The 25,019-nt window shown below is 58.3% G+C and overlaps 2 protein-coding genes across 4 annotated transcripts in view; both read left to right on the forward strand.

The window, feature by feature from the left end:
- The first annotated feature begins 238 nt into the window (after positions 1-238).
- Positions 239-20,189, forward strand: LOC132526947 (twinfilin-2). 3 transcript variants are annotated; one of them, XM_060161681.1, is made up of 9 exons: positions 239-2,475; positions 6,185-6,262; positions 8,530-8,708; positions 9,111-9,206; positions 9,440-9,544; positions 9,693-9,818; positions 10,515-10,665; positions 10,782-10,903; positions 16,604-19,907. In XM_060161681.1, the coding sequence occupies exons 1-9, from the start codon at positions 2,007-2,009 to the stop codon at positions 19,691-19,693; spliced, it is 4,416 nt and encodes a 1,471-aa protein (XP_060017664.1). In that variant the 5' UTR covers positions 239-2,006; the 3' UTR covers positions 19,694-19,907. The 3 variants fall into 3 exon arrangements, with proteins under 3 accessions (XP_060017664.1, XP_060017663.1, XP_060017665.1); XM_060161680.1 differs by lacking the exon at positions 16,604-19,907 and adding an exon at positions 11,344-11,951 and having other exon boundaries at positions 2,288-2,475; XM_060161682.1 differs by lacking the exons at positions 239-2,475; positions 6,185-6,262; positions 8,530-8,708; ... (3 more) ...; positions 10,515-10,665; positions 10,782-10,903 and adding an exon at positions 15,642-15,719 and having other exon boundaries at positions 16,604-20,189.
- Positions 20,190-20,520: 331 nt separating this feature from the next.
- POC1A (POC1 centriolar protein A) overlaps positions 20,521-25,019 on the forward strand; it is a 114,250-nt gene continuing 109,751 nt past the window's right edge. Inside the window, exon 1 of the mRNA XM_060164021.1 lies at positions 20,521-20,577. The gene's annotated coding sequence lies outside the window, so the exon portion shown is untranslated. The remainder of the gene's footprint in view (positions 20,578-25,019) is intronic.

Below are 25,019 nucleotides of genomic sequence, written 5' to 3' on the forward strand. Positions count from 1 at the left end.
CTCTAAGGTTTTACAAACTTCTCCCTTTGTTTCTTCAGTATTTTTATAGTTCACTTAAAAAAAACATTTAAATATTTGATCCACCTGAAAAAAAATGTATGTTTCAATAATTTCAATGGCTGACTCTTTGTTGAGAAACATCAGCAAGAAAGGAGCAACCAACCTGCTCCTGGACACTCTGATCATCCCTAGACTCATTTGAGGAGCTGTGTGCAGCTTTCTCATCTTTCTGCCTGAAACCAGATCTCAGCCAGAGATGCAGTCTGTTTGGATATTCCACTGGTCCTTAGGCTCCTCGCTTGCATCCTAGGCTCTGAAACTGCGCAGGACTGGGCCCCAATCCCAGTCTCCCAGGAAGTTCCTTTCTCTGGTTAAACCCTCATCACTCAGGTGTGAGACAGTGATGGAGGCGATGAGGGCCACTGCCCAGCAGGATTTCTCATCCTTTTTTCCAATTTGAGTAAAGGAAACTAAGGTTCTTGGGGACACTCACTACCTTGTGATTTTGATCAAATCACTTTCTCTCTCCAAACCTCATATTCTTCATCTGTAAGGAGACAATAACACCTACCCTGTAGGGCTGTCATGAGGATTAAGTAAAGGTGCCCAGTCATAGTTAGTGTGCAACACAAAGACTCATAGTTCATTCAGACACTTTTTTTATTTGGCAAATATTATTGAGCACCTACTAATCCTGGGCACTGTTCTAGGTGTTGGGGATAGAGCAGGGGCAAAAATTTAATGACTGGTGGGGGGAAAGACAATAAACAAATAAGCAAGTAAATATATGAATCAGGTAGTGATAAAAACAGAGAATGACACAGGGTGGGGCCAACCAGGTATCAGGGGAGACCTTGATGTTAAGGATGCCATGTAGTTCACCCAGTGATGGACATTTTAATAGGGAACATAACCTTATTATTTTTCATCAATCTGTTTTCTTGGTTAAGTCCTGTTTCCAAGAGGTCAAGGTTCTTATGGTTCTGTGGAATTGCCAAGTGTTCTTGTGGAGGTGGCCAGGTCTGAGAGTTGATGTAACCAGTGGCTCTGTGTTGCTGGCCTCATCTGGGCTGTGACAGATCTCAGAGTTGGGGGCACTTACCTACGAACCGTTCTCCCAAGGGCTGGCTGCAGGGCCACACATGGTTTTTATGTTTCACTGTGAGTGCTAGGGTGGCCATGGTGAGCCTACTACACAGGCCCAGTCCTCAGGGCGTGCACAGGAAGATGAACAAGAAAACCTTTCAATTTTGTGTGAGTTGGACTCTCAGGAGACAGGAAACCCAGGGTCTGGGGCACACAGAGGAGGGCTCAATTCTGCCTAGTTAGGGTTGGGTAGAGGGACAGGGAGCAGGGAGCTCAAGCTGGGGCTAGATACCAGGCAGGCCACATCATCCATCATCAACTCTCAGCAACCCCAGCCCCCAAAGCCCACCTCCTTTCTAATCGTCCCATCCAAAGTCCCAGGACAGGCTCTGACTGGACAGACTGGGGTCATGTGCTCATCCTGACTCAATCACGGTGGTCTAGAAGATACATTATGTTGGTAACAGCAGGCAGGGGCTGATGCCAGAGAAGGCAAGTCTGCTGTGTATGGAGCCAGAAGTTGATTAGGAGTTGGAAGTTTCTCAGACTCACCAAGCTCTGACCCTCCTTTGCGCTTTTGCACACGCAATTCTCTCTTCTCAGAAAACTTTTCCCTCGCTCTACCAGGCTTTCCTCCAGGTCTCCGCTCAAATATCACCTCTTCCTAGTGGTCTCTTACTCTGCACAGGGCGCTCGCTGCCACAGACACAGCTCATTTGCTGACTGCCTAGTAGAAAGTCGGTCTGGGCTCCCACTGCTAGGGCAGGGCCTGCGGGCCGGGACGCCTCGAGGAGCCCAGGCCCCCCAGGAGGCGCTCAAGAAACGTCTCCGAGGAAAGGGATGCCACTCAAACACACGCACGCCCATCCACACACAGACCACACCCGCCCCCCGCCCGCTTTAAGGCCACAGGTTGAGGTATGCGTGGATCCCACCCACCTACAAACCCACCTGGCCGGAACTCACGGACACACCCCAGCCATAGACCACTCGGATCATGGTGCACAGGCTCAAACACGCGTGCGCCCACACACGCTCGGCCACACGCAGGCCCTGTTCTCGGCTACAAACAGGGCACGCGCAAGCGCGCGAACAAGGCGATCAACTCAGTCTTGGGCCCACCCGAAACCAGGCGCCCACTACGCGCACGCGCGGCCCCGAGTCCCCGCCCCCTCCGGGTCTCGCCCGTCAGGGGCGGGGCGCTCTGGGGGCGGGTCTGCGGCACCGCCCGGGAAGCTGCGCGAGGCTGGGCGGCCGCCACCACATCCTCCTACTTCTTTTCCTTCTACGAGTCCAAGCGAGCCGAGCCGGGCCGGGGCCAAGCCGAGGGCTCCGACGGCGCGGGCGGAGCGGGGCACAGAGTCATGGCGCACCAGACCGGCATCCACGGTGAGGGAGGATGGCGGACGGGCAGGGGGCCGAGGGTCAGTGCTCGCGGCTGCGCCCCCTTGCTGGCTCTCGGCCCCTGTTTCCTCCTCGGCACCAGCCTGGGGAAGCTTCCTGTTCTCTTTTGCAGCCGCGGGTCGCCTGGGGTGGGCACATCTTGGTGGGATGCGCACTTACTGTGCATAGTTGAGGGTGGGCGTACATGTACGCACACAGCTGGGGTGGAAGTATCGGTGTTCCCATGTGGGGGTGGATGTGCCTGTGTGTGCCCATCTATGTATTTTTGTTCCTTTCTGGGGGTGGGTGTACCCGGATGTGCACATCTGAGGGAGTGTGCACGCATGTGCATTTGTCTTGTGTGTACAGTCCTGTGTGTTCACATCTGGATCTGACTGCTTGTGTACATCCAGTGCACATGCACTAATGGCTGATTGGACACTGTCGCATGGAATCATCTTTAGACATCAGTGTTTCGTGACTGTGTGCACATGTCTGTGGGTGTCTGTGTGCGTGTGCACAAGTTGGGTGCATTTCAGTGTTCATTTGTTACCATGGATGCATGTATGGCTCGTATTGGTTTGTGTCTGTGTGAGGAGGCGGCCCTGACCTTGGGCTCCTCCTGGGACCCTCACAGACTAGGCTGGGAAAAACCTGGGACAGGTTTTTTTCTAAGTGGGATGTGGAGAGTCGCCAATCTGACCTTGACCTCTGATCTCCCTGCCATTTTCCACTCTGATCCCCTGAGTCTGCCCCAGCCAGTGCTGGAAGGCTCCTGCTCCAAGCTGGAGGCAGGGAAGAGGGTCTTGACCCTAGAGATTCTAGGCCAGCTGCCCCCACCCCAAGCTTCTCCAGCCCAGAGCATCACCCTCCTCCCCCAAGGGGCCGGTTTCCTCCTTATACAGGATGGGGAAGAAGCAGTGGCCAGGAGCCAGGTGTCCTGACCCTACCTGGGCCTCAGTGTCCTCCTGTGTCACTGGCCTGGGAGGGCTGCCTGGCCTGTGGGGAAGGCCCAGATAGCCCAGTGGTTTGGCTGTCAGCCACCCCTCCCACCACATCAGGATCCCCTGCCCTGGGCCATCACCATCAACCAGCCTGACCGCCTGGATCTCTGCTTGTGGTTGTGGCCACTTGGTGGCTGGCCCTGAGAGGGTTTCCCTGGCCACACCCCACAGGACCAGAAAAGGCAGGGGCCTGGGTCTGGGCCAGCCATTCTCCAAGAAGAGCTGGAGGGGCAGCTTCATGACTCAGCCCCACAGAAGGGAACAGCCCCTCACCGGACCTGCCCCTTCCTTCCCCTTTGTCTGATCATTGCTGCTGCCTCCAACTGAGAGGGGATCAGAAGTTAGGGCTCCTCCTCCCCACTGTAGGCTGACCTGTCCTGTGGCCTGGGCCTTTCCTCACTCCCTCATTTCCCATATGCTGCAATGGGCCTGCCTAGGGGAATCTGAGGGCCGAGCCCCCCTCCCAGCCCTCCTTCTGCCTGGGAGCAACCCACTCCTTCCCATTTCTGTCCTGAGGAGGCCGCAGGAGAGTTCACCCTGGATGCCCAGGTGCCAGCCTTGACCTGGCCATAGGTGTGGATCTGCTGCCTCAGAGCTGGGCAGGGGAGAGACCTGTAACCTGAGGCTTACTGGGAGGGGGGCGGGAGGTAAGGCGGGGGTGGGGTGGGGGTGGGGGACATGAATCTTTGATGATAGAGGCTCAGGTGTCCCAGGCCTGGCCTCTGGATTATTGATGGTGGCTGAGGAGGCATGGAGGGGGATGTCTCTTCCACTACCGGGGTGTCACTTTGTCCTGGTAACACTAGAAGGGGCGTGTCAGCCTCTCCCTGGGAGAGGTCTGAGCAGGTGGAAGTGACAGCTCAGCACGGCCTGTCCCGCCGTCATTACAGTAATAAAAATTAATAATTTCTGGGACTTCCCTGACAGTCCAGTTAAGACTTCACCTTCTGCTGCAGAAGGTGCAGGTTCATTCCCTGGCCGGGGAGCTAAGATCCCACATGCCTCAGGGCCAAAAAACCAAAACATAAAACAGAAACAATATTGTAACAAATTCAATAAATACTTTAAAAAAATGGTCCACATCAGAAAAAAATCTTAAAAAAGTATTAGTAATTGTTATTAGGAGAGGCTCTAACCATGTGAGGGGTATTAGCTCCATGTTATAGATGAGCTTGAGGTTCAGTGAGGTCAGAGGTCACAGATAGCTATGGGAAAGGTGGAGCCCCTGAGGTAAAGCTCTTCATCAGGGACCTGCTTGGGGTCTGCTGAGGGGCAGCTCTGTCCTGGTGCATTGGGGCTGTGTCTCCATGCCATGCTGCTCTCAGCCCCAAGGGCCTGCCGGGCTTAGCTGGGACCCTGCCCACCCAGTGGCCTTGGAGGGTGGTACACAGCGTGAGGTCTCAGGCTCAGGGTCACCCTGCATGATGGGCACCTGAGGACATGACCAGAGTTTGTTTTCCTAAAGGCCCCCCCCCACCCCGCCCTCGAGCTGCCGGGTCTGGGCCCTATAAATATTCTCTGACCTCAGCCGTCCAGCTGTGTTCCTGCAGAATTCTCCTGACCCCTGGGCAGCCCCAAGGTCATGCTGGCCTGGCCCTGTGCACCCAGAGACCCAAGTAGGTCCTTCCCAACTTGGACCTTGGTTTCCCTCTCTGAACCACCAGTATATCTGTGACTTCCAGAGCTAGATCTTCCCTAGCTCTGACCGTGATCCTCACTTCTGCACTTGGGTCCTTGGTCACTGGCTGTCACCTTTCAGGTCTGTGGCTCAGGGACCAAGACAGGGTCTGTTTTGGGGAGACCCTGAGAGTCACTCCTCTTTCCAGCTGCCTGGGGGTGGAGGCTTATCGCCTCCTGGCAGGGCTGTTCCAGAGCTGGCCTGGCTCCCCAGGGCCTCTCAGGGTTAGGCAGTGTGGCTGGTGGGCTGGGGCTGGGTGTGCATGCATGTGTATTTCTGTGTACACTTTGTACAGCCACTTGCCTGTACAAACATGTTAGCCATGCTCTGCATTTGCCTGTGTGTGAATTTATTAGCACCCTGGGGACTGTATCTGTGTGTGTGTGTGTCTGTGTGTTTGCACGTTTAAATGTGTGCGTCCATTTATGTTTGACCAGCTGAGTGGTGTGTTCATGTATGAGGGCGTTTGCATTTCTGTTCCTCTCTCTGTCACATAGTGTTTATATATTTCGTTCACACATTCCTGACTGAGTATGTACCCATTGGCACGTGCAACATGCAATGCATGTGTGTGTGTATGCATGTACACGTGTGAGTAGACATAGTGGGCAGTGTGCATTGGGAGCAGTTGTTCTTGTATTTCTGTCTGTGGACGTGACGGTGCTGGGAGTGTCCCAGGCCAGTTCTGTGCTGGGCCTTCTTGGGGGGCAGGGGACAGGAGGGGGCCGTTCACTCTGGCTGGTTTGGCCTGTCCCAGAGCCCGCCCCATTCTCGGGTGGGCTGTCCCATCCCCGTGTGCCCTGTCAACAGAGCCATCCCAGCCAGCAGGCCGCCCGCCTGCCACCTCTGCTGGCTAAATTTGGGAGCTTGTGTTCAGCGGCTGTCTCAGGTTCCCAGTCACATGGGGGGCCGTATTTAACCCGGCTCCCAGCTCCGCCACCAGACCCCCAGGACAGAGTGGGCCCTGAGTGTGTTCCTGCCCACCGTGCTCCCTCTGTCTGCTCATCCTCCACCATGTTTCTTGTTCTGGTAGCTACCGAGGAGCTGAAGGAGTTCTTTGCCAAGGCGCGGGCTGGTTCTGTGCGGCTCATCAAAGTCGTCATTGAGGACGGTGAGTGCTTCCTACAGGCGAGGGTACAGGCTGGTGGCTGGACCCCGCTGCTTCTCTGAGAGGTGGGGGACATTGGCCTCCAGCCCCCTCAGGACCTCAGTTTCCCATCTGGAAATGGGAGGTGTCTTGTAGGAGAGGGCTGGAGGTGGGCATGGTCATTCTGCCTGTTACACTGAGCAGGAGGCTGAAGCTGGGGGGATAGCAAGGAGAGCCCTCCCCAGAGGCTCTGTAGTTGGCCGTTGGCCTAGTCAGGGGGCTGGGCTGGGTTAGGTAGGGTGGCAGAGGATGAGTAAGGCCAGGCACTGCCCCGTGTGGCTAGTGCCACTCACCTCCCTGTGTGGTCGGCAAGCCTGGCCTCGCTTGGCCACTGGCTCGGCGAGATTCCTAAGGAGAAGCCAGGGCCCTAACCTTGGGAAGTGCCCTCACAATGGGGAGAAGGGACTCGTGTCAGCCTCTTTGAGAGCAGGACTAGGGGATTCCGGGCTTGGCTAGGCCTTGACCTGGACCCGGGATACCTGGGGCTTCCACAAAGGGAGGTGCTGGGGATATAGGGGTTGGGGGGGCAGGTGAGCTTAAGCTGAGGCCTGAAGTGGGGAGGGGCTTTGAGGAGGTTGAGGATTAGACTGAGGCTTGGGGGGACTTGGAGTAGAGGAGTCCTGGAGTAGAGGACAGCTGAGGGGCTGGCCCTGGAAGTAAAGGGTGCAGACTCCAGGACTGGGGGTGAGCCGGGCCGCCACGAATCCTTCCAGCCCTTCTTGGTAGCCATGCAGTAGTGGGCCCTGCTGGGGGCTCCCCGCATGGGCTTGGTGCCCAGCTGACTTTTCACACATTGAATTGGGTCAAAGCAGGGTCTTCCCAGACCCAGAATTCACCCCAGGCTTTAGGGCCAGAGTTGTGCTGGGCTTTGTCCAGGGTCCCCAGATTCAGATGCCCTCAGAGGCTGGGTTGGGGTCATTGGGGTAGGTCAGCTCCCTGGACCCCTCCAAAGAAGTAGACTCATGGACCCCAGTCCTCAGGCTTCCCTGTCGCCTCCCAGACAGGTCGTCCCTGTAGACGTTTACCAGGAGGAGTCTCTAGGTGAGCCCTTACCTGCATTCAGCATTACAGCTGTTGGGGCACCTGGGAGCGCCCAGGAGGGTCCAGGCCTGCTGACAGGCAGCCATTGCCCAGCTCCCACTGAGTGTGGCTTGATTTCCTGATTTTTCTAGAGAAGCCATGAATTCCACTTCTTATTTGAAAGTTCCCAGTTTGAAAAATGTTGGCAACACATTAAACAACTTGGGCAGTGCTGTTGGGGTCCAGTCGGCCTGTGACTGCTGGGTTTCAGCCTTGATCCCATCTAAGCTCTGGGAGGATAGGTGAGGAGGCCAAGGCCAGAGGGAGGCGACCTGGCTTGTTGGGACTCCTGGACAGCCAGGCCCCGTGCCCCCATCAGGAGGGCCTGGTAGTCAGGTGCCGGTACCCCCTGGCCAGGTGGTGATTGTCCCCTTGCCCTAGTTCTTCCTCTAGCCTGGGCCTGTGCACATCTGGGCTGGTGTTCGGTGCCACACTGAGGCCTTGTGGGCTGATAGGTCAAATGTATGTCCAGCCTCCATACCCCATTCAGCCACTCGGCCCCAGGCATTTAGAGGTTGGCTGCTTTTGATTTGTTACTTTTGGGGAAGCTGCAGCTGGTCGGGGGCAGCAGGGTAGCTGTTTATACAGCGTCTGGTAAGAGCCCCGTCTCCCTCTTGCCCATGTGCCTTTGTGCCTGCAGATCCCTGTGGCCTGAGGCTGTGATCCCACTTCCCATAGCACATTCTTTCTGAGAAGGGTGTGCTGGGGGGTCCGCTGGAGCCCCAGGCTGAGGGAGGAGGGGGCAGTAGGTAGCCCAGTGGGGCTGTGTGCCGAGGAGCTGTGCGGTGGGTCTGAGTGTGTGGATGTCTGTAAGGGGTCGCGTTGTCGATGGCTGTGGGCATGTGGCTGTGTGTCTTGGTGCGGTTGCCTGTGCTGGGTCAGCTGTGGGCATGTTCTCGAGACCATTTCTGTGTGTGTGTGTGTGTGTGTGTGTGTGTGTGTGTGTAGAAGGCACGACCTCGGGCTGGCGGCTGTGTGTCCTCATTCACTCATGACTGAGTCACACAGACAGCCTTCAGGGACGTGGTGGCTCCAGGGGAAGGTGGGGTGGGTGGTCAGTGGGTCTGAGTCACCGCCAGAGGCCGAGGCCCACAGTCACAGGTGGGTGTGGGACATGGCTACTCCTTGGCTCACCTGGCCTCTGCCCCCAGAGCAGCTCGTGCTGGGTGCCTCGAGGGAGCTGGTGGGCTGCTGGGACCAGGACTATGATGGGGCCGTGCTGCCGCTGCTGGATGCCCAGCAGCCTTGCTACCTGCTCTACCGCTTGGACACGCAGAACGCCCAGGGCTTCGAGTGGCTCTTCCTCGCCTGGTCACCTGATAATTCCCCTGTGAGTCCTAGGGACCCCTGCCCAGCCCCCAGATTGGAGGAAGGGGGAAGCTGGGTCTGACTGAGATAACACGGCCCTGCCCCAGGGAGTCTGAACGGGGGAGACATCAGATCCTGCTCTAGAGGGTACGAGAGCAAGGGATGAGGTCCTGCGCTTGGAGCCTGGGGTCTCTGAGAGCCTCCTAGCCAGATCAGCCTGGGTCTAGGAGGCAAGAGGTTGGGCTGGACAGCCGCTCCCCCTGCTGTCTGAGCCTCCCTACTGCAGCCTCGCCCCCTCTGCTGCGCCCTCTGCTGGGTGTGTGGGCACAATGAAGTAACCAGGTCCTCACCCAGAGGCTCCTGTCTGCTCCTGGACGGGCAGCCCTGCCTGGAGGGGTCTCATGGCTTGGCCCCCACCCTTCAGGTGCGGCTGAAGATGCTGTATGCAGCCACACGGGCCACAGTGAAGAAGGAGTTTGGGGGCGGCCACATCAAGGATGAGCTCTTCGGGACTGTGAAGGTAGGCCCCCTCCCCTGGGCGCCCCTCGCCCCCTTCAAGGCCAGGATCACTAGGTTGCGGTCATGAACCCACAGAGGGTGAGGTGTTATACAGGGTCCAGAGTAAGTGGGTGCCAGGCTTGGGGGTGAGTAGGGAGGGCTGCGAGGGTCCAAGGTCTGCAAGCTGGGGTACTTAGTGGGCTTCTGCCAGCCCACCCCAAGGTGCTCATTTATGCCTCTACATCCACCGGCCAGGATGACCTCTCCTTTGCTGGGTACCAGAAGCACCTGTCATCCTGTGCGGCACCCGCCCCGCTGACCTCGGCCGAGAGAGAACTTCAGCAGATCCGTATTAACGAGGTGGGTGCGCTGGACAGGGTGGGCAGAAGTCCTGGCCCGAGGCCTTCGAGGTCACGTCATGCCCTGCTGGCCAAGCCTGTGCTCCCCAGGTGGGCTACACCCTGGTTTGGGCATGTGAGGGCCTCGCTTAATGTTCATCTGTCCCCAGGTGAAGACAGAGATCAGTGTGGAGAGCAAACACCAGACCCTGCAGGGCCTGGCCTTCCCTCTGCAGCCTCAGGCCCAGCGGGCACTTCAGCAGCTCAGACAGAAGACAGTCAACTACATCCAGCTGGTGGGTGCCCGTCCCCTGTCCCAGGCACACACTCAGGGTGTGCTGCACCTCCACCCTGCTCCTGCGCACACGCATGTGCTCACTTCAGCTCACCCACATACTGGTGGGAACATGCTGCCCTCCATCTCTACCTGTTCCCTACAGTAGCCACGTGCGGTGGCTGCACTCTGTTCCCCTGCCCTGCCCTGCCCGGCTCACCCACAGGGACTCCTGTGAGACACTGTCCCTCAATCCGCCCTCCATGCTGCATACACACATCACCCCTGGGTTCACCCCTCAGCCCTGAGCCCCTTCCTGTCCCAGACTCCCTCTGCAGCCCCCTGACCACCCCCTTTCCCCAGCCAGGGTCCCTCTGCCCCAGTGGTCCAGCCTGCCCCCTTTCAAGCAGAATGGGTCCTCAGCTCTGAGGATAGGCTGGCCCAAGGGTGATGCCTCCTTGAGGTGAAGGCCCTCTCCACTGTCCTGTCCATTGTCCTTGCTGGGACTTGCTCCTCTAGCAGAGTGTTCAAAGGGGCAGAGTTGGGGCAGCGCCCAGGAGTGGCCTCTTCAGAGGGACCCGCATGGCAGGATGGGGGAGGGGAGCCCCGGGAGAGGGAGATGACAGCAGGTTCCCACCTCAGGGAATTCTTGTTGGCGAGGGTGGGCCTGGGCCCTCCCCCGCGCGGTGCCCTCACGTCTCCCCCTGCCCCTCGGCAGAAGCTGGACCTGGAGCGGGAGACCATCGAACTGGTGCACACAGAGCCAACAGACGTGGCGCAGCTGCCATCACGGGTGCCCCGAGATGCCGCCCGCTACCACTTCTTCCTCTACAAGCACACCCATGAGGGTGACCCCCTGGAGTCTGTGGGTGAGTGGCCACAGCAGGGCTCCCGCGCTGGCCCACAGCTGGGTGGGCCGCCTGCAGGGGCCATGGGGCGGCAGGAGTCCCAGGCCTCCCGCGGCTCACCTCCCTGTTCTCTGCAGTGTTCATCTACTCGATGCCCGGCTACAAGTGCAGCATCAAGGAGCGCATGCTCTACTCCAGCTGCAAGAGCCGCCTCCTCGATTCCGTGGAGCAGGACTTCCAGCTGGAGATCGCCAAGAAGGTGGGTGCCCATTCCCTAGGGCCTCGCCTCCCAGGGCCCTGTCACCCCACCCTCCACGTGGGGCATCAGGGTCCCGTGAGAATGGCAGAGCAGGGGCATTGTTGCCCTGTTGGTTGGATGGGGAGACTGAGGCCCAGGGGGTAGTGTGCATAGCCCAGGCCGCCCAGGTAACTGATGTCTTGGACAAGCCCCAGCTGTGACACCCATGTCTCTCCTTTTCCTGGGTCTGGAAGGCAGGTAGAGGGTGACAAGGCCTACAGGGCAGCGGGCCCTAGGCTCTGTGCTCCTGGAGGTGCGTTTCAGGTGGGGATCTGAGAGGACACCCCAGGGCTAGAGTGAGAGAGATCAGGGGGGTGCCCCAGGAGTGGGGGTGACCAAGGGTGGTGTGTGTTAGGGCCCTCCACCCTTGGAGTGACCGACCACTGCCTTGCCCTGCACAGATTGAGATTGGCGACGGGGCGGAGCTGACGGCCAGCTTCCTCTATGACGAGGTGCACCCCAAGCAGCACGCCTTCAAGCAGGCCTTCGCCAAGCCCAAGGGCCCCGGGGGCAAGCGGGGCCACAAGCGCCTCATCCGTGGCCCCGGCGAGAATGGGGACGACAGCTAGGTGGCGGGACCCGAGCCCTGCTGGCATGTGGAACTGTGGGGCTGCCCCTACCCGACCCCGACCCCATCCCCCCGGCCACCTCCCTCCTTCCCAGCCTGGGCTCTGGGGTGACCTCCTGTGGGCAGGAGGGCTGGTGAGTGAACATTCTTGCAGCTTCCGAGGACCACTGGGCTGGCATTTTGCGACCCTCCCCCTCTGCTGTTCCTGCCTCTCTTCCATGTGCCCAGGGCATCTGGGGACCCTGCCCAGCTGGTTCAAGGGGCTGGGTGGGGGGCCTGGCATGAACCTGGCCCCCAGGGGAACTGAGACTAGGGTCCCAGCATGGCCCAGAAGCCTTTGGCCACAAGGGGTGCGGTCATTCGGGGCTGGGGCAGGGGGTCATTGCAGGACGAGATGGTTGAATGCTGTATTTTTTAAAGAATAAAATATTTTTAAATCAACAGCTGAGTCCGGCCCTGAGGGACCATCTCTGGCGCCGGGAATGGGGAAGCCCTGAGCATAGAACTGTCCCCTCCCAATGCAGAAGGGGCCTGTTGGCCTGCTAGGTGGAGCCCCAGCCCTCCCGGCTGCAGATGTGTGGGAGAATCTGTGTTCCTGTATACGAGGGCACAGCGTGGAGAGGCCAGCTTGTCGATGGGAGCTCCATCCAAGAGGCAGGCACACCTCTGCTGTGATATAGGGGATCTGGGTAGATTCGTTTTCTGTGGCTGCTGTAACAAAGTACCACAAACTTAGTGGCTTAAAACTACACATTTAGGGCTTCCCTGGTGGCGCGGTGGTTGAGAGTCCGCCTGCCGAGGCAGGGGACACGGGTTCGTGCCCCGGTCCGGGAAGATCCCACATGCCGCGGAGTGGCTGGCCCTGTGAGCCATGGCCGCTGGGCCTGCGCGTCCGGAGCCTGTGCTCCGCGGCGGGAGAGGCCACAACAGTGAGAGGCCCACATACCGCAAAAACAAACAAACAAAAAAACTACGCATTTATTCTCTCACGGTTCTTAGGTCTGAAATGAGTCTTCCAGGGCTAACATCACAGTTTTAGCAGGGCTGTTTCCTTCTGGAGGCCTCGGGGGAATCCATTTCCTCACCTTTTCCACCTTCTAGAGGCCGGTTGCATTCCTTGGCTTGTGGCCCCTCCATCTTAAAAGCCAAGGGCATAGCATCTTATCTCTGATTCTGCTTCCGTGATCATATGGCCATCAGTAGTCAAATCCCCTCTGCCTCTGTCTTATAAGGACATTGTGATTGTATTCAGATAATCCGGAATACTCTGCCCATCTCAAGATCCTTAACTTAATCCCACCTGCGAAGTCTCTATCACATAAGGGAACATATTCACAGGTTCTGGGAATTAGGACATGGACCTCCTTGGGGGCCTGCCACACTGAGTAAGCTGTGTCCACTAGGTTTCCTGGCTGCCGTGGCCCTGAGGCATGGCGGCTGTTTCCGTGGACCTCTGGGTCTTGGTGTCTCCAGCCCATGTGTGCATGTGCAGACTTCACTGTCATCTCATGGGCCCTCTCTTGGGTACCTGCATTCTGCCCCGAAGGGCCTGGGTTTCTGGTCCCAGGGAGTCTGGGAGAATCTCCCTCAGGCTTGGGATTCAGCAGGAACCAGAACTTCATTCTTTGCCTCTGAGAAGTGGGTGGAAGACCCCTCCCATCCTGGGTGGGAGTTGTGCAGGGGTGGGGACATGTGGGGCCGATGATGGATTCAGCTGCTCAATGGGCACCGTCCTTTTTCTTGAGAGTGCATCTTGGGCTGGGACTCAGGGCAGTATCCCATCCCTGGGGCCTCTCTCAGCCCCTACTAAAGCCCTTATTTATTTATTTTTAAAATTAATTAATTAATTAGTTTATTTTTGGCCGCATTGGGTTTTCGTTGCTGCGCGCAGGCTTTCTCTTGTTGCGGCGGGCAGGGGCTACTCTTCGTTGCAGTGCATGGGCTTCTCACTACAGTGGCTTTTCTTGTTGCAGAGTGCGGGCTCTGGGCTCTAGGCTCACGGGCTTCAGTAGTTGCAGCACACAGGCTCAGTAGTTGTGGCTCATGGGCTCCAGAGCGCAGGCTTAGTAGTTGTGGTGCACGGGCTTAGTTGCTCCAAGGCATGTGGGATCTTCCCGGACCAGGGCTCAAACCCATGTCTCCTGCATTGGCAGGCGGATTCTTAACCACTGTGCCACCAGGGAAGTCCTGAAGCCCTTAGAATTGTAGGGAGGAGAGCTGGAACCCTAGCCAGAATCCAGAAAAGGAGACCTGTCCTTTCCCACCCCGAACACTGGTTCTCAGGTGAGCAGGAGGACAATGCCATCGCCCTCAGACTGCTAAACCACCTGGGCCTGTGCACCAGCAGGACGCCTGGCAGCTTGGCGCCCGCCTGCCATGACACCCATCCAGAGGTGGGCACAGAGAAGCACAGAGAAGCTTCCCCCTCCCAGCAGAAGCCCTATTTGTTCATTCATTCAACCATGACTCAGAAACACTCTCTGTGCCTGCCCAGGGCTGAGTGCTGGAGACCCATGGATTCAGCAAATATTGAGCACCTACTATGTGCCGGGTACTGTGCTGGGCTCTGGGGACACAGACAAAGAGGTCCTTGCCCTCAAGTAGCTGACGTTCCAGCAGAGGAATAAGAGAATATACAAGAAACCATGAAAAATCAGTATTATGGTGTGTTAGCAGGTAAAGACTGTTAAGGACAAATTACGTAAAAGAGCTCAGGAAAACCCAATCTGGGGTAGGGGGTTTATAAGAATGTCAGAGAAAGCCTCATTGAGAGGGTGATGTGTGAGCAGAGATGTAAAGGTGGTGAGGGAGGGGGCTATGTGAGTATCTGGAAAAAGCTTCAAGACAGAGGGAATGGGGACTCCCTGGTGGACCAGAGGTTAAGACTCCATGCTCCCAATGCAGGGGGCCCAGGATTGATCCCTGGTCAGGGAACTAGATCCCTCATGCCGCAGCTAAAAGATCCCGCACGCCACAATGAAGATCCTGTATGCCACAACTAAGACCCAGCACAGCTAAATAAACAAACAAACAGCACATTCAAAGGCCCTGGGGCAGGAGAGTACATGGGTGTGTTCAAGCCACAGCTAGAAGGCCAATGGCTGGAGACTGGTCAGGGAGGCAGTGAGAGGGCAGGTACCATAGGACCTTGCTGGCTATGATGTAGACTGGCTTTGACCCCAGAAAGGGCTGTGGAGGCGTCTGAGCAGAGGAGGGACCTAATGTGACCTAAGGGTCTAATGAGAATAAGCTTCGGGGCTTGAGAGCAGAATCAGGACAACCCTGAGGAGGCGATGGCTGCACTGGTCTAGGCAAGAGGTGACGGCGGCTCAGACCAGGCTGGTGGATGTGAAGGTGGGGGGCAACGGGCAGATTCTGAACCTGGAGCCAGCAGGACTTGCTGAGGGTCCCGGGTCACCTTGAGGCTTTGGGCCTGAGTGATCTGTTACGATTACCTGGGTCAGAAGGATCGTGTGAGAAGAGCCTCAGGGGAGGATGAGCCAGGAGGTCTCAGCTGGTCCAGCCATGGGGTTTGTTCTCTGATGGTGTGTTGGGAATGCAGAGGAGTCCCTGCTCCTAGAGGAAGTGGCAGCTGCAGTGGGGCAGGTGGGCCTGGGCAAGGCCAGTGCTGCCCCCCGACCCTGTATGCCAGGCCTGGCATGGCACACAGCCCTGGGGATGGGGCCGCAGGGCAGGAAAGGGCAGTGCGGGAGCTGCTGGCCTGAGAGTGCTGCCTGGGGGCAGGGGCTGAGCAGGCCCTGGCATGGGTGTCAGTAGCCCACCCAGGTCTGGCACTGCCCCTAATTCCACTCTCTCACTGACCTTAGACTGGGCTCTGGTGGTTGTTTCTCCCCAGACTTCCCAGAGGACCGGTGTGAGGCCCGTGTGGGATGTGGAGGGTTCTTAGGACAGGCTGTGGAGAAGAGGGTGGGGGGGAGAGTGGAAAGAGGAAGAGGTGAAGGGGCCGGCTGCCACCTGACTATGCAAATAGCCTCTGACTCATTGCATCCCCCCCCCACCGCCCCGACACCCCTGCCCTGGGCATGGGGTGGGGGAAGGAAGGGGGCTAGGTTATTGCGAAATTCTCACTTCCTCTGTTCCCCAAGCCGTCACCACGGGAAGGGGCTGTGAATGCGAAGCATCCTTCCCTGCAGCTGCTGCCTAGTCTGCCAGCCAGACCCTCTGGAGAAGCCCCCATTCCCTGTCATGGTAGGACAGCAGCCCTCAGTCCCCAGGGAAGGGGACAGTGGGAAGTGGTAGGGAGAAAGGTGGGATTGGTGGCTGCAATGGTGAAAGGGACAGTCACCCAGGTGGCCCTGGGGAAACTCACTGAACCCTGAAGATATCAGAGCAGAAGACCTTCTCTGAGCCATGAGACACAAACCCATTGCTTGGGTGAGGAGGCTGGGGCCTATGGCTGCGCTCAGTGGTGGTGCTGGGCTGCGAGCAAGGGGAGCACCCAGGCTGGACCCTGTCTGCCCTTTCCTGCCCAACCTCCCCTCCAATCCGTTCTGACCCACAGCAGGTTGAGTGCTTGGGCTGGGTGAGGTGGGCAGACGGGGAAAGAGCTGGGCAGTGCCTACTCTGGCCAGGACCCTGGGTGGTAGACAGCCTGAGCCCCAGCAGGAGACCCTCATTCCCACCTCTTGGCCAAATGGAGAGGGAGGGCTGGGAGAAGCCTGGTAGAAAGCAGAGGGAGATTTTCAGGGGGCTGGAGGGTAGGGAAGATGCCCCCTTGCTCAGGAGGAAAGAGAAATGACCTCTGAGGAACGGAAGGGGAGAGTCGGGGAGATCCTGGGGGGCCTGTTGACCACCTACCTGGCTCTCCTGTCCAGTTGGGGTTTGGTTGAGTGAAAGCTCTAGATCATGAGTCTGGATTCCAGGTCTCAGAACCAGTTCTGACTCCCCGTTCTGAGTCAAAGGCTGGGCCTCAGACCTGAGTCCAAGTTCCCTGTGGGCCTTGGAGGTGGGATGGGCACTGGGCAGAGAAACAGGAACCTCCCTGGAGGGCTGGGAGCCCTGCGGGAGACCCGGGGGGTGGGGCAGGAGAGGTGGAGCTGGGGCCGTGCCCTCACACGGTGCCCACCCCACAGGGCCCCTGCCGTGCCCGGCACCCTCTTTCTCTCCTGGTGCAGGCGGTGGCACTGGCTGCAGCCCTGGCCCAGGGCACCCTGCCTGCTTTCCTGCCCTGTGAACTCCAGCCCCATGGCCTGGTGAACTGCAACTGGTTGTTCCTGAAGTCCGTGCCACACTTCTCGGCCGCAGCACCCCGGGCCAATGTCACCAGCCTCTCTTTGCTCTCCAACCGCATCCACCACCTGCATGACTCCGACTTCGCCCACCTGTCCAGCCTGCGGATCCTCAACCTCAAGTGGAACTGCCCGCCGACCGGCCTCAGCCCCATGCACTTCCCCTGCCACATGACCATCGAGCCCAACACCTTCCTGGCCGTGCCCACCCTCGAGGAGCTGCACCTGAGCTACAACGGCATCACGACCGTGCCCGCCCTGCCCAGGTCCCTCGTGTCCCTGTCGCTGAGCCACACTAACATCCTGGTGCTAGACCCCACCCACTTCGCCGGCCTACACGCCCTGCGCTTTCTGTACATGGACGGCAACTGCTACTACAAGAACCCCTGCCACCGGACACTGGAGGTGGCCCCGGGCGCCCTCCTTGGCCTGGGCAACCTCACGCACCTGTCGCTCAAGTACAACAACCTCACGGAGGTGCCCCGCCTTCTGCCCCCCAGCCTGGAGACCCTGCTGTTGTCCTATAACCACATTGTCACCCTGGCGCCCGAGGACCTGGCCAATCTGACCGCCCTGCGCGTGCTCGACGTGGGTGGGAACTGCCGCCGCTGTGACCATGCCCGCAACCCCTGCATGGAGTGTCCGAAGCACTTCCCCAAGCTGCACCCTGACACCTTCAGCCACCTGAGCCGCCTCGAAGGCCTGGTGTTGAAGGACAGTTCTCTCTACAGACTGGACAACAGATGGTTCCGTGGCCTGGGCAGGCTCCAAGTGCTAGACCTGAGTGAGAACTTCCTCTATGATTGCATCACCAAGACCACGGCCTTCCGGGGCCTGGCCCGGCTGCGCAGCCTCAACCTGTCCTTCAATTACCACAAGAAGGTGTCCTTCGCCCACCTGCACCTGGCGCCCTCCTTCAGGGACCTGCTCTCCCTGAAGGAGCTAGACATGCACGGCATCTTCTTCCGCTCACTCAGCGAGACCACGCTTCAGCCGCTGACACACCTGCCCATGCTACAGATTCTGCGTCTGCAGATGAACTTCATCAACCAGGCCCAGCTCAGCATCTTCGGGGCCTTCCCGGGCCTGCTCTACGTGGACCTGTCGGACAACCGCATCAGTGGAGCTGCAAGGCCGGCAGCCACCTTGGGGGAGGCGGACAGTGGGCCGAAGATCTGGCTGCCGTCCAGGGACCTCGCTCCAGGCCCACTGGACACCCTCAGCTTGGAGGACTTCATGCTAAGCTGCAAGAACTCCAGCTTCACCTTGGACCTATCACGGAACAACCTGGTGACGATCCAGCCAGAGATGTTTGCCCGCCTCTCGCGCCTCCAGTGCCTGCGCCTGAGCCACAACAGCATCTCGCAGGCGGTCAATGGCTCCCAGTTCGTGCCGCTGACCAGCCTGCGGGTGCTGGACCTGTCCCACAACAAGCTGGACCTGTACCATGGGAGCTCGTTCACGGAGCTGCCGCGACTGGAGGCACTGGACCTCAGCTACAACAGCCAGCCTTTCAGCATGCAGGGCGTGGGCCACAATCTCAGCTTCGTGGCCCAGCTGCGCTCCCTGCGCTACCTCAGCCTGGCGCACAACGACATCCGTAGCCGTGTGTCCCAGCAGCTCTGCAGCGCCTCGCTGCAGGCCCTGGATTTCAGTGGCAATGCCCTGAGCCAGATGTGGGCTGAGGGAGACCTCTATCTCCGCTTCTTCCAAGGCCTGAGAAGCCTGGTCCTGCTGGACCTGTCCCAGAACCGCCTGCATACCCTCCTGCCATGCACCCTGGACAACCTCCCCAAGAGCCTGAAGCTGCTGCATCTCCGTGACAATAACCTGGGCTTCTTCAACTGGAGCAGCCTGGACCTCCTGCCCCAGCTGGAAACACTGGACCTGGCGGGAAACCAGCTGAAGGCCCTGAGCAATGGCAGCCTGCCGTCTGGTACCCGGATCCGGAAGTTGGACCTCAGCGGCAACAGCATCGGCTTCGTGACCCCTGGCTTCTTTGTGCTCGCCAAGCGGCTGGAAGAGCTCAACCTCAGTGCCAACGCCCTCAAGACGGTGGAGCCCTCCTGGTTTGGCTCCGTAGCGGGCACCCTGAAAATCCTAGACGTGAGCACCAACCCGTTGCACTGCGCCTGTGGGGCGGCCTTCGTGGACTTCCTGCTGGAGGTGCAGGCTGCCGTGCCCGGGCTGCCCAGCCGAGTCAAGTGTGGCAGTCCGCGCCAGCTCCAGGGCCGCAGCATCTTCGCACAGGACCTGCGCCTCTGCCTGGACGAGGCCCTCTCCTGGGACTGTTTTGGCCTCTCCCTGATGGTGGTGGCCCTGGGCCTGGCTGTGCCCATGCTGCACCACCTCTGCGGCTGGGACCTCTGGTACTGCTTCCACCTGTGCCTGGCCTGGCTGCCCCGGTGGGGGCAGCGGCGGGGCGCAGACGCCCTGTTCTACGATGCCTTCGTGGTCTTCGACAAGGCACAGAGCGCAGTGGCCGACTGGGTGTACAACGAGCTGCGGGTGCAGCTGGAGGAGCGCCGTGGGCGCCGGGCACTCCGCCTGTGCCTGGAGGAGCGTGACTGGCTACCTGGCAAGACGCTCTTTGAGAACCTGTGGGCCTCGGTCTACAGCAGCCGCAAGACCCTGTTTGTGCTGGCCCACACGGACCGGGTCAGCGGCCTCTTGCGTGCCAGCTTCCTGCTGGCCCAGCAGCGCCTGCTGGAGGACCGCAAGGACGTCGTGGTGCTGGTGATCCTGCGCCCCGAAGCCTACCGCTCCCGCTACGTGCGGCTGCGCCAGCGCCTGTGCCGCCAGAGCGTCCTCCTCTGGCCCCACCAGCCCAGTGGCCAGGGCAGCTTCTGGGCCCAGCTGGGCACAGCCCTGACCAGGGACAACCGCCATTTCTACAACCGGAACTTCTGCCGGGGCCCCACGACAGCCGAATAGCACAGAGCAACAGCCAGCGTGCCTCATCGCCCCACCTCTACTTGCCCCTCCGCCCGGGATGCCCCAACCTGCCTTGCTCTGTGAGACCACTGCTCTGCCTCCCCCTCCCCCCAGCCCCCTGGCATATAGCAGGCACTTAATAAATGCTACCGGAGGGCCAACCCCTAACCCTGAGCTCACTGGAGGTGTGAGTGGGAGGAAAAGGGGAGAATTCTCCAGGCCTTCCTAAAATGAAGGGGAGCAAGAGGTGATTTGGGGGTAATTGTCATGGAGAAAAAGGGAGGGCCCACGGGGCATGGGTCCGCAGGGGAGGGAAGATGCTAAGGGCAATTGTGTTCACTGGCATCTTTTCAGGGGAGTCTGAGGAAGGTCACCGAGTGCGGCCTTGGTCTTTCCCAGAGAGCAGGCTGGGTCTTCTGCCCCTGTCAACCCCTCCCCAGATGCCCAGGCCTACCGAGCTCAGCATTCCTCTGGAACTGGTCTCAGGATCTGCCTCCCTCACCAGATGGAACTGAAGCTGCCTCAAGGGCAGAGAACCTGCAGGCCCCCTTCATTTCTGACTGGCGCCAGATTCCTTGGAGGCAGCGGCCCTGGGGAATGTCCATTCCTAAGGAGATAGGGAAGATTTGAGGCAAGTTCAGAGGGGTGATTGCGCCCTCTGGTGGCCATTTCTGTGCTGCACCCAGGAGGCTGGTCCAGGCTGGGGAGAGGAAGGCCTGCGGGTGAATCCTGGCAGCAGCGAGCTGAGAGTCAGGGAAGATTCTAGGGTGAGCTCACAATCCATCCCTTTCTGTTTCCACCTAGAGCACATGCTGAGTCTCTCTGTTCTGACATCAAATGGACACCTAGATGACCCGCCACCTCTCACAGCTGACGGCACTTAGGTGAGAGTTGCAGCCAGGATGGAGTATGTGTGTGTGTTTCTAGTTTTGATACTAGATTTCAGTATAGATTTTGGGATACTGCCAGGAGCCTTGATGCCCACATGCCCAGTGTTTGGAGACAACCTGTTCACGGTCTCCACAAGTGTTTGGGGAGTTGTGGGTTCTGTCAGGCCCACAGTTCTTGTGGTGCTTTGCCCAGGCCGGCTGCCTCACCATCCCCACAAGTAAATCTGCCCTTCGAGGAGCAGAGGAGACACTTGCAGCCTCTCAGGCAGAGCTGGGGCCTGGGGCGGTGGGAGAGTGGAACCGGCTGGCCCAGGCCAGTTTGGGGCAGCTCAGGGCCTCTGGGCTGGAAGGTTGGAGCTCATGCAGACTTGGCTAATTTTGCAGCCCTGGTGGTGCTGGGAGGCTGCTTTTTCCCCTCCCTCCAGGCCACAGCTGGGAGAGAAATATAGGTTTCCTTCTCCTTTCTGACCTGGGTATAGGGGTTCCTGCAGGGGGCTGGCATCCCCTATTATCTGCCTGCCTGAAAGAAAGAGAGAGGAGGATCTCTGACCCACCTATCAGAAGCCCCACAAGGGCCCTGACCCAATCCGGCTTCTGGAAGGGCAGGCTGAAGTTATAGCGTGGCCCCATGAGCTTCCGTGGCCCATGCCTGGGGAGAAAAGAAAACAGGAACCATCCTTCCCCCAGGCTGGAGTCTTGGGGGAGGCCCCTGCTGAGTGGCTCTGAGACCGCTCTGGCAACATCTGGAGCAGGAGGCAGGACCCTGTCCAGGGCACCACATTTTGCATGTGGGAAGCACAATTTGCCTGTCTCAGAGCAGCAGAGTCTGCCCTTGGGTAGTTCCCAGCTAGAGCCTCCACATACACGGTCACTCGCTCACGCTCCCAGACCCGGTTCTTTTGGGGCTGAGGATTCAGAAGAAGAGGAGATGAAGCATGGGGGCTATGGTAGGAGCACGGTTGGGCTCCGCTTAAGTGAGTCTACGGGTCCATGGTGCTTGGTTCAATCTGCAGGGAAAGGCTCTGCTGCTGTCTATGGCGTCGGGGACAGAGCCACTAACCCAGGCCCCACAGGGGGAGCTAGGAGCTGGGAGGGATATACGGTGGTCGGGAAGGGTGCTCGTGGCTGGCTCCCAGCCCTCTCCTCCACACTGCTGGACATCCTCGACACTGCCCACAACGCAGCTCTGCAAGGCTGTGGAAGAGATGGGCCTCAGGTCAGATTACCTGGGGCGATCACCAGCTCTGCCATTTGGGTTATCCTGTGCAGGTGACCTACCTTGCAGAGTCTGTTTGCTCATCTGAAAATGGGGATGGCCAGAGTTACTCTGCAGGCTGTTACAAGGGTTTGTGGCAATGTGTGTAAAGTCTGGGAAACCTAGCGGGTCCTTGGTGGTCCTTTTTAGGTAAGGGACTTATGCTGAGGACAGCTAGCTGATGTGGCTTCGAGATTTTCTCTCTCCACCCAGAGATGGACCCTCCTGAATCAGGGCCCCTGCCCAGAGCACTGAACGGGGTTTGGAGGTAAATGTGGTTGAATCAGAGGCTCGTGAAGCTGGGAGGAGGACTGGGGTGCCTGCGGACCCTGGTGTTGCCTCCTTGTGCTTCTTTGTTGTTGGGGAGCAGTGTGTGCTAGACAAGTAGAGGGCATGAGACTTAGGACAACTTGACGTGAAGAAATGTAAATGTAAGGAAATGCTACCTGCTAAGGTTCTAAGCTACAGCTCTCCCTTTCCCCTCTAATACATTTTATTTAACACCCTAGGCTTCTAAATATTCTTGGGAAACTTCCATGACATCATACATTTTCACACTTGGATTCTTATTAGAAGCCAAGCTTCTCCTGTGTAAGCAGTTGATAAATCCATCCACGCCCTCCAGAACATTCCATCATCCTTTGTTCTCATAACCACCAGCAGCAAGGAGAAGTTGAGCTCATGACCTTGTTGACCCAGCTGGCTCTGAGTCTTAATGAGAAGGAAGGTGGGTCTCATTAAGCATTCAGAGAGAAACGCCACCCAAGGTAGAGGGGAAACCACACTGGGCGGAAAGGAGGTGGAGGGAGTTCCAGGCGTGGGAACGTGTAGGACAATGGAAAGGCCCTGAAGGCTTTCGTGAGGGAACAGAGCTGGGAAGGCTGAGTGAGGCGTGTTTCCTGAGCAGAAAGGACCGCATGGTTTTTCCAAGGGGACGTGACTTCCATCACGCCCAGCGGCCTGCCCAGGTGTGTGGCTTTATCTGATGGGACCAGGGCTCAGCGAGCTCTCTCAGTGCCTGGGCTGATTAGGGGCATGGGGCCACCCCCAGCTACCCCTGGAGCTGAGACAGGCCAGCGAGGCCAGGAGGCTCTGTGTCCTCCATCTTCGGCTCACCTATTCTTTCTGGTAAAGTAGCCTTGGGTGTTCTCACTGGTCCCTATTATGGGCTGAATGTTTGTCCTCCCATGGGTTGAAACAATAACCCCCAGGTGATGGCGTTTAGAGGTGGGGCCTTTGGAAGGTAATTAGATTTAAATTAGGGCAGCAGGTGGGCCTGTTGTGGTGGGGTTAGTCGTCTTATAAGAAGAGGAAGAGGGAAAGGTCACGTACATTTATAGCGAGAAAGCAGCTGCGTGCAGGCCAGGGAGAGGGCTGTCACCAGGAACTGAACCTGCTGGCACCTTGACCGCGACTTCCAGTCTCCAGAATGGTGAGAAACAAATGTTTGTTGTTTAAGCCCCGCAGTCTGTGGTGTTTCGTTACAGCTGAGACAGTCCCCTTTCGTTCACTCAACACATTTGCTCAATGTCCACTGTGTGTGTCAGGTACAGTGCACGGCATTGGAGAGAGAGAAGCAAGGAGAATGACAGGGAAACGGTCAACAGGGGTGGTGACCAAGGCTTTGAAGGGCAGCCCGGGGGGAGGCCAAGTGATGGTGAGAACACAGGAGGGGCTGCCTTAGTCCGGGGGCTCAGGGAAGGTCTCCTCGTGGACCCTTGTCCTGTGTGAAGAGAGGCATCCACACCACGATCCAGGGAAGAGAAATCCAGGAGAGAAACAATGGCTAACAACACCGAGGTCTGGAAGCTGGTGAGAACGTCCGTGGGTATTTGAGGCCCAGGAGTATGCTTCCACACGTGAGGCAGAGTGAACAGATTGGGGTGGGGTGGGAGATGAGGCTGCAGAGCTGGATGGGATCCTGATCCCAGAGAATGTCATCAGTCTGTGTGACAATCTAGAATTTAATGAGTGCAATTCGAAGACCCAGAAAAATTTTCTACAGGGGAGGGTCAGGATGTGATATATATGCTTTTTAGGCTGTACTGCACGGGATCCTAGTTCCCCAACTAGGGATCAAACCCGGGCTCCGTCAGTGTAAGCGCCAAGTCCTAACCACTGGACCGCCACGGAACTCCATTTTTTTTAAAAAGCTCTCTCAGGCTGCTGTGTGGGGTAGAGGCTGGGGCGGGTGCCAGGATGATGGTGGCACGAGCAGGATGGTAGCAGTGGGAGGTGACAGGAAGTGGCCTGGCCTGAGGTGTATCTTTGAGGTAAGACGTACACGACTTGCTAACAGTGTCACGCGTGGGCAAGACAGAGTTGTTTTCCACATGAGAGGCGGGAGTAACTGGGTAGATGTGGGAAGATGAGGAGAAAGGCAGGAAGGGGAGGAGTGGGCAGACCCAGGGCGCCCTCAGGAGCTGCGTGGTTCAGGTGCTTGTTTGCTGGCCCTCAGTGACGTACAGCTGGAACTGGAAACCCAGGGCTGGGGGAGATCCTGTGCAGGGAGGGGAAGGGTTATATGCAGTTAGAGATGAACCCAGGGGGTCCTCAATGTTCAGAGAAGGACCAGTTCAGGAAGGAGGAGGGCAATCAGGAGAGGTCAGTGGCACGGAAGCTTAGAGGAAGCTGTAAAAAGGCCAAGGACAACCACCTCAAACACTACTGGGAGATCCAATGAAAGGAAAACAGGAGGCCACTGGATTTGGCAAGAAGAAGCAAGACGTGGCAAGAAAAGAGCGGCCTCCACAAGGAACAGGCTGAAAGACCAAGTGGGGAGGGCTAAACAGAAAAGGAGCAGAACAGAGGCAGCAGCTAGATGGGGGTCAAGACTGAGGGACAGCCTGTTTTATTTTTAGGATGGGTGAGAGCCTGCTGCAGGCCAATGGGGAGAAGGCAAGAGATAGTTGCAGGAATGCACGAGAAGCCAGGGGACCCAGAACACGAGGGGCACGAGTCAGGGGAAGGAGGACAAACGCCTCCACTTTGAGGGGAGGGGCGCGATCACAGGTGCAGCTGGCGCTGGAGGACCTGCTGGTGACAGACAAGCCCGACTGCCCAACTTTCACAGGGAAGTGTGAGAGGGAGGCAGTGGCTGGGAAGGGAAAGCGGAAGGGGAGAAGCCGCTGCAGCGCGGACTGCACGTAAGGTGTGGGGAGAGGCTCGGAGTGAAACAGCC

The sequence above is a fragment of the Lagenorhynchus albirostris genome, chromosome 10, assembly GCF_949774975.1.
Source record: "Lagenorhynchus albirostris chromosome 10, mLagAlb1.1, whole genome shotgun sequence".
Lineage (NCBI taxonomy): Eukaryota > Metazoa > Chordata > Mammalia > Artiodactyla > Delphinidae > Lagenorhynchus > Lagenorhynchus albirostris.

What these genes read in the sequence shown, in the direction of transcription:
- LOC132526947 (XM_060161681.1), top strand. Translation starts at nt 2,007, where the DNA reads ATGCGTGGATCCCACCCACCTACAAACCCACCTGGCCGGAACTCACGG. An exon ending in GCACCAGACCGGCATCCACG is followed by an intron (nt 2,476 to 6,184) that starts GTGAGGGAGGAT and finishes TTGTTCTGGTAG; the next exon opens with CTACCGAGGAGCTGAAGGAG. An exon ending in CAAAGTCGTCATTGAGGACG is followed by an intron (nt 6,263 to 8,529) that starts GTGAGTGCTTCC and finishes CTCTGCCCCCAG; the next exon opens with AGCAGCTCGTGCTGGGTGCC.